The 7,686-nt window shown below is 36.3% G+C and overlaps 1 protein-coding gene across 1 annotated transcript; it reads right to left on the bottom strand.

The window, feature by feature from the left end:
• Nucleotides 1-290: 290 nt before the first annotated feature.
• Nucleotides 291-6,002, bottom strand: LOC149205825 (large ribosomal subunit protein uL30y-like). The gene is made up of 7 exons (XM_089395176.1): nucleotides 5,847-6,002; nucleotides 2,253-2,440; nucleotides 1,972-2,069; nucleotides 1,624-1,681; nucleotides 1,424-1,503; nucleotides 968-1,070; nucleotides 291-847 (listed from the first exon to the last, which is right to left on the bottom strand). The coding sequence occupies exons 2-7, from the start codon at nucleotides 2,436-2,438 to the stop codon at nucleotides 632-634; spliced, it is 741 nt and encodes a 246-aa protein (XP_089251302.1). The 5' UTR covers nucleotides 2,439-2,440; nucleotides 5,847-6,002; the 3' UTR covers nucleotides 291-631.
• Between the last annotated feature and the right edge of the window lie 1,684 nt (nucleotides 6,003-7,686).

Genomic DNA, 7,686 nt, shown 5'->3' with positions numbered 1-7,686 from the left:
TCAGTGATGTGGGCTACTGTTTTAGCCAGACATTCAAATTTCATTCTGAGGTATACTTCTCTGGCTATCCTATGCAGATTAGTTGAAGGAGCTCTTACAATTGCGACTGCAGTGGCAAATTATGGAAGTGATGCTGCAATGACTACATACAAAAGGTACCAAGGTTAGCCTGACTAGAAAGGATTTTGAGATACGACTTGGGATAATTCAAGTGCATGTGAAAAAATAAGCAATTGCAGAAAAGTTCATATAGATGAGAACATGAAACATCTTGTAAACTACTGACAGTATTGGCAATAAAGTAAGCAAGCTCCTTCAAAGGCATGCAATAAATTTAAAAATAATAAAGTCTCTAGCAAAAGGAATTTGAAAAATCTATGTGTGTAACAGCTCAAACCATAAAATTTCTTCCCAAAAATTTGTAAAAAGATAAAAACTGTCCCTCGTAATAAAATAACTGGGCAACTATGCCGAGTAACAGCTCAAACCATAAAATTTCCTCCCAAAAATTTGTAAAAAGATAAAAACTGTCCCTTGTAATAAAATCGCTGGGCAACTCTTTACAGATTTTGACCAGAGCTGCATGAAGTGCTCCTAGAAGTAACTTGGCAGATAACAGCATATCAAGTTACTAATTCATCCTCCTAATCAGTTCATTAATTTTAAGCTCCCGATTTCCAGCATCTCCACCCTCAATATAGTGGTTCCGCTTCTTCTTCAACCCACCAGATGGAGCACTAAGCTTAAATGGCCATAGAAAGTTGTTTGCCTTTGTGAAATTCGGGCCAACAGTAATTATCTCATGAATGAGATCTTCAATACAGATGATCCCATACTGACCCAAAACCTGTCAAAGCAATAGGTTATAACTTACAATTAAATAAATATTAAAAAGGAAATGGAAAGTTACATAGAAATACAACATATAAATAGTTAAAATACCTTTTCGGAAGAGTTCTTAAAATACCTGTTCAATAACAGCATTGTCTGTCAAAGGAATCCTCTGCTTGTTTACCTTTCCATAACCTCTCTTGTAAATAAGCTCTCTGATACTCTTCAAATTAGGATAGCTACAAAAAAATAAGAATGATTAAATTTGCTCAGTTAAATGGTCTACATTTATTTCCTCTATATACCAAATTAGGACTCCGACTTACCCTATACCTTAACAACAACTTCCCAACAGTCACAAATGGCTCTACCCAATGCAACATATAGGTAGTGTTTCTTTGCCTGTTATATAAACCTAATTTGAACTTAGCCATAAATCGCATATGAGACAACTCCTAAGCAACATGTTCATAGTTGCTTTTCAACTGAATAACATCCACATCAGTCTGCAACCATAAGTCCCATATGGTTCAACCCTATGCAACACATTCATACTTCCGTTGCTTGCTACATATACCTAAGTAGAACTTACCCATAAGTCACATATGGTTCAACCCTCTGCAACATATTCACAGTTGCTTTGTTCACTTTCAGGAACACTCCATTGAAGATCTATATAGGTAAACAAAAATTTTCATTTAGACAAGAAAAAATATTCAAAAAACTGTGCTGAGCACATTATTATTTCCAAAACTAACAAAATTATAACAAGCCAAGCTCAAAACTACTAACCTGCCTCAAACGCAATAGCTGCAAAATCTTCCGGGTCTTTGGATGCATATCATTGATCCTACATTTAGAAAATATCAAAGACAGGGAAAGAAAAGTAATTACAAAACAAAGATAAGAATAGAAGGATGTAATACTGCATTGTGATAAAAAAAAATTATCAGGGAAGGAAAGTTACAAAACAAATATAAAAATAGAAAGAAGAATGCAATACTACAGTGAGAAAAAATCAAAGATAGGAGAAAGAAAGAAGTCACTAGACAAAAATGAAAAACAACAAGCAACACACAGATATTGCATTTTGATATGAGCTTATATCTTGTCAAACATGATAACATGCTCCCTTCTTACCCACGAATACGGATAATGAAGAGCAGCTTGGCTTCTGGATCAACATAGAAACCTCCACTCAATTTGGCCTCTCGCTTCAATCTGATGAGATCCCGCTCCTGAAAAATTATTAAAATACAGTTAGGCAACTATAAGCAAACAACAGAGAAGTTAAATCATGATAACCTCTACATCAAAAGAGGCTGTCACCTGGTGTACAACAATTTTTTTTCCACACACAAGCTCCTATTCTACATGGTATGATGGATTATATTCATTGACAAGTCCAATTAAAATATTACCTGGTCCCTGTACTCCTTGATATATTTCTCGGCCCTCTTGAAAATTAATTTTCGGTTTTGAGATCTTTTCAATTTTGCAGCGTCTAACTGCTCCTTTTTATTTTTCTCCCATTCTTCATTTCTTTTCCTCTTCTTCAACACAGATTCTGGCACCACGGCAATTGCCTTTGGCTCTTCTTCACCCATATCTGATCCAACAACAAAATAAAATTATCTGAACACAATCTAACTTACAAGGCAAACGTGCATTTTGCCATGTGCATCTCATAATTAGAAGCCTGACCGTTACTGCATTAAAAGCAAAGCATCTTTCAAATATTTACCCCATATATTCTAAGTATCAATCAACCTCTATTAGCAGAAATATTACTTTTGAACTTCATTAAACAGACCAAGCATAAAAAAATTCAGTAAGTTCTGTCCAACTTGTCCTCACATGAACAAGCTTGGCCAGTGGGATTAAGAATCAAGAGTGTAGCTTCAAACAAATAAAATCTCCTGAACGTCAACAATAGAATAAGGACCCATTTGTAATATGCTCATTACAATCATCACCAAAATCAGAAGGCCATCCTCTCTTCTATGCATCCCCACCTTACCGCACTAAGAAAAGGGAGGCATTTTCTGGAAATTTTGTAATAGTGAAATATTAAAAAACTTTTTGAGACACCCATAAGCTCTTAAACCAAGCTGCCAACCACCGAACAAACCCCAGATAGAGAGTCAACTTAAACTGGGAAAACTGGCACAAAGTTAGGAAAGATGGCGATAATTTGGATGTGTTTTGTTAATGATAGCACTAAGGGTTAGCACTGAAAGGAATTTGGAAACTACACCAGAAGCTGGGCCCTCTGGGGTTTTTTAATTTTCATATGTTTTTATGTATTGCAAATATGCATTATTTTGAGGACAGTTTTGCAGAATCTATGGGAGATACCAATGTAAAATTGTAGTCCAGAAACCCCGCAGAAGCAAGAAAATCATGCTGTGGTTATACTGGAATACCAAAGCCTCTGAAATTACTGAAGCATGTAAACGGTTCTGGCCATGCAACCAGCTATTTTCATCAACAATCTGTGCAGGAAGTCATGTGGATAAAGAGAGTACGTAGAGCATGGAAGGCCTATATGCCCTAAAAATATATTCCAAGAAGTAAATCTCCCGGATTTAGACAAGGGGCCTTTAGGCTCTCTGTGGCTGCAAAATATAAGGACTCTAGCCAACCAATAGAATATAGGAAAACGTAGAAAAGAAACGCAAGTTGTTCATTTTCTCATATGACAGAGAGAACCCAAGTGAGATATAACTGGAAGCAGGCAAATACAGCCACTGGATACGAAAGCAATCCACCAATGAATATTTACACAACAAAATAAATGGAGTAATTAGCACTTCCCAAAAGAGAGAATTTTGATCAATAGCAAGTCAAAAAGTGATAACATTCTGCCAGCAAGCTGCTCATTTAAGAGAAGGGGATTTGAGTTCTCTAACAAGATAATCCACAGGGCAAGCTGACAACCACAATTGAAGGGTGGCGGGGGGACGGGGGCGGGGGACATTAATTAATATGGAGCAAGGATAATTCTAATCCCTGTGGCAAGACCTCCAGAGGACCCCTGGAAATGGTTTTTTCATTGAAAGTTCAAGGCACTTTGTGGCTGAAAATGGTTTTTTCCAATGGAAGTTCAATGCACTAAAGTCGATCTTTTTTTCTGGTTATAGTACTAAACAATGATATTCTTACTTGGGACAATTTACAGATAACATCCAAGAAGGGTCTGGTCCTTTTCCCACTTTACAAAGAAATTTCTGTAAGTGTAAATTACCTCTTCATTCTATACCATTTCAGCAAAAAAATCTGGGCTGCGACCAAATTAATCACTGGTTGGAAGATGATTTGGGAGTGTGTACCAGTTAAACAGACCCTGGAAGGTTGGCCAAAGGAGCAGTTTCTCCTTGTTTTTGTTTTATGTGCAAATTAGCTCATGAGAAGTGAATCTCTTTTCCAGGACACTCAGATCTCCCCACAAGGATCTTTTTACAACCTCAGACAAGCATACTTTGAGGAATCAATGAAGAAGAAACAAACAGTACAGAAAAGGATTGATCCCCCAGATTTGATTCGTACATCCCTTTTGGTTACTTTGATAGTGCAGCAAATAAAAATCCCAAATTCTGCAGGACTGAGTATATTTTACTATTTTAGGCACCTTCAAAATATCTTTTGAGTGTGGCTTTAGATCAGGAACAATAACATGGCAGAAGTGCAACTGTAACCATTTTAATGACCATTGTTCAGGAATATGGGTTATAAATGGGTTCAACTTTTTCGAAGATTCGAAGCTGGTGACAGATTGGATGGTTGGTTCTAGTCTTCAGAAGTATCAATCTCTATGCCAATCTTCAGCTAACAGAGGTGTTAAAAGCATCATTCACACCCATTTTCTTCAAGCACATTGACACAGATTATAACCAGGAAAAAGACTAATTATCCAAGCAAGATATTAACATATCTAGTGGCTCTCTGGTAATTACCAAATGCAAGGAGATGGTTGAGAGCACACTAACCATAGGAATATAGATCTGTAATAGGATATCTATGGGACTATGGATTGCTGTCTCCTTTTCTTCCCGTTGGCAGGAAATGCAGGGAGACAGTAGAGAGCAGACTATCCCCAGGAGTATAGATCTGTAATAGGATCTTTAAGGGACTAGGGCATCCTTGACGAGCTGTCTCATTTTCTTGCCGTTGGTGACCACATGCTTTGGCAGTATTAAGCTTATTAAGTTTTATGTTTAACTCTATTTCAGAAAGACCCCTTTAGTTATGGAGAGGGAGAGGAGCCTACTTTAGGCTGGGCATTGGCGTCTTTAGACTTTAAAAAAATGTAAGCATAGAGAGCTACGATCCGTCAGTTGATTCCGAGGAATGCACTGAGCGTAGTAACTTGCTTGACCGGACGCGCTTAAACTCCCACTTCCGATTCTCCTTTAAATATAATGCTTCAACAGTTCAGTTTTCAGAACGACAGAAACCATCGGCACGTATTACGTTATAAATGCATATGCACAACCGTTGTCAAATTTCCACAGTCTATACTGATTGTCGATTTCAATCCCTTCCCTTCTTGAAAGTTTGAAATCCATGGCTCAGTCTGAACAAAAAGCCTAAACTCAACCATCATGTGTGTATACTTCACATACCAAACATTGAACGTCGGAAAATGAGGAAGATCGATTGTGGCAAACTTATCATTTTTCACAATACCTAGACCTCGCATAAAAGAGTCCACAAAGCTTTGGATAAGCTCAAGTGGAGGCCGTGCCGATCAAAACCAGATGGGAAAAATAATTCAAGCGTGACACAGTTTCAACATACTTCCGACCACTACCACAATGTGCTTTAGACGTTAAAATAACAGAAAATGCGAATGAATTCAGTTCGTGGGCATCAATTGCAAAAACCCTGAAAACCCCATTGTAAATTTCCCCGCCAACAAGTTTAAACTGCCAATGCCCTCAAATCCTACACCCTGAATTTGCTTAGTGTAACCAAACGGCAGAAACAAGTTCATCAAGGGGAGGAACCCAAACCTTTTTCTGCGCGAGTCGCTGGAGGAGACGGCGGATGAACTTAGACCTCGAACGAGAACCTGGCTGATGCAGCTTAAGCGAATTGAAGGCAAAACCCAGAAGCAATGTAGGGATGAGCAAGTTTGGCAAACCCTAAAACATATGATGAGGTGGACGGCTGAGGACGAACCAACCGTCCCAACGGAGGATCCAACGGTGAAGTGCGATTATAGGCTCAAATCGGCGTAAAAACCTGATAAATAAACCCTACAACCTTTTCATTTATTTATTTTTAATTTTCTTTGTATCTTTTACCTAAGGAAATTCTGTAAAGGTGTGAGAGTCATTTGCATGGGAGTCCTCTAACCAGGGCAGGAATTGCCTCGTCGGTGTGGTCGGAAGGTAAAAAATTTTCAAAAAAATTTGTAGAGACAATTTTTAATCCTGTTTTATGTTGGAAATAGATTCAGTGTCATCAAAAATCCTTGCTATATTTTTCTATACATATGACTAGAATTTCCATAACTTTCCAGATTTGCATGAGGTTAAAATTACAATAGTCAAGTTACTAGGTTTTTGTAATTTACAATATTGTATTGGATATGATTGGGAGGATTATATTGAGGAATTGGAATCATTTTTCTTGCATGCCAAAGTAAAATTGTTTTTAGTTAGGTTTATTATAATTTATTTTTTAACTTAAAAGTGTAATAAAAAATTTTAAATATTAAAAATTATTTTAAGTTATTAAAATATCACAATTTCGTTTTTTTATGGAGGGATAGAGTGATTAGTATAATGGGATGTTATTGTCTTGATTTGGTTTCAAATCTCACTTAAAAACAGTGTTATAAGGTTCAATAAAATTTTCTTTGACATTACACTGGTAGAATATTGACCTACACTGCACGCGTCGTGCATGACATAGCGGCTGGGGCGGATGGCTTTCGCTCCCCCAGCCGCGATCGAATCCTGCGGCGGATGATTGTGGACCCCGTGTATCTGCTGGCTTCGGCCTACGACGGCTAAAATATTCTGTGTTGGTTATCTGTTGGCTTCGGCCTATGATTTGTAACGGCTATGCCGTAATATTCTGAATTATGTTGGCTTCGGCCATATGTTGTAAATATCTGCTGGCCTAGGCCATATGTTGATTTTCCCTCTGAAAAAAAAAAAAAAATAAAATAAAAAATAAAAAATATTGACCTACACTAGGAGAAAATGCAATAACAACGCAAACTTAAGCTCTAACAAAAATGTCACAACATAATTTAGATCTATATTGACATAACACTAATAAAAAATCAACCTACACTATGGAAAAAATGTAATGACAACACAAATTTGGTCTCCGACACAAATGTCACAACATAATTTAGACTTGTATTAGTGAAAAACCAACTTAGACTATAGGAAAAAACGTATTAGAAACACATACATATTAGCAAAATAGTACCAAAATTTAGAATAATTATTATCGAAACCCAACATGTATTATGGAGAAAATACCACATAGAGCATAGCAATGCTTAAAATGGCAATTAGAACTTACCATGCTTAAAATTGTAATTAGAACATAATATCAAATGAAAAAAAAAATAGCAAAAACTATGTATATTACTTTTAAAATTATTAAATATATTTTCAAAATTATTAAAATAAATTATACATATTTTTTTCTTAAATTATATATGATGTATTATTATGATTATTTTTAATATAAATACAATAATAACTTTTTAGTTCAATTGGTTGAGTTTTTGTTGTTAAAAGTATTTTTGTTATTGAGAAGTCATGGGTCTAATTTTCTGGACACTCTCGTCACCCATATGCCCGTAGTGTATAAGGATATAAGCAATAT

This window comes from Pinus tabuliformis, chromosome 1_2 (genome assembly GCF_031772625.1).
Source record: "Pinus tabuliformis cultivar Carrire ecotype Pingquan chromosome 1_2, CPIR1, whole genome shotgun sequence".
NCBI lineage: Eukaryota > Viridiplantae > Streptophyta > Pinopsida > Pinales > Pinaceae > Pinus > Pinus tabuliformis.
Note: the sequence above shows the minus strand (reverse complement) of the source record. Positions and strands in the feature narration are given on the sequence as shown.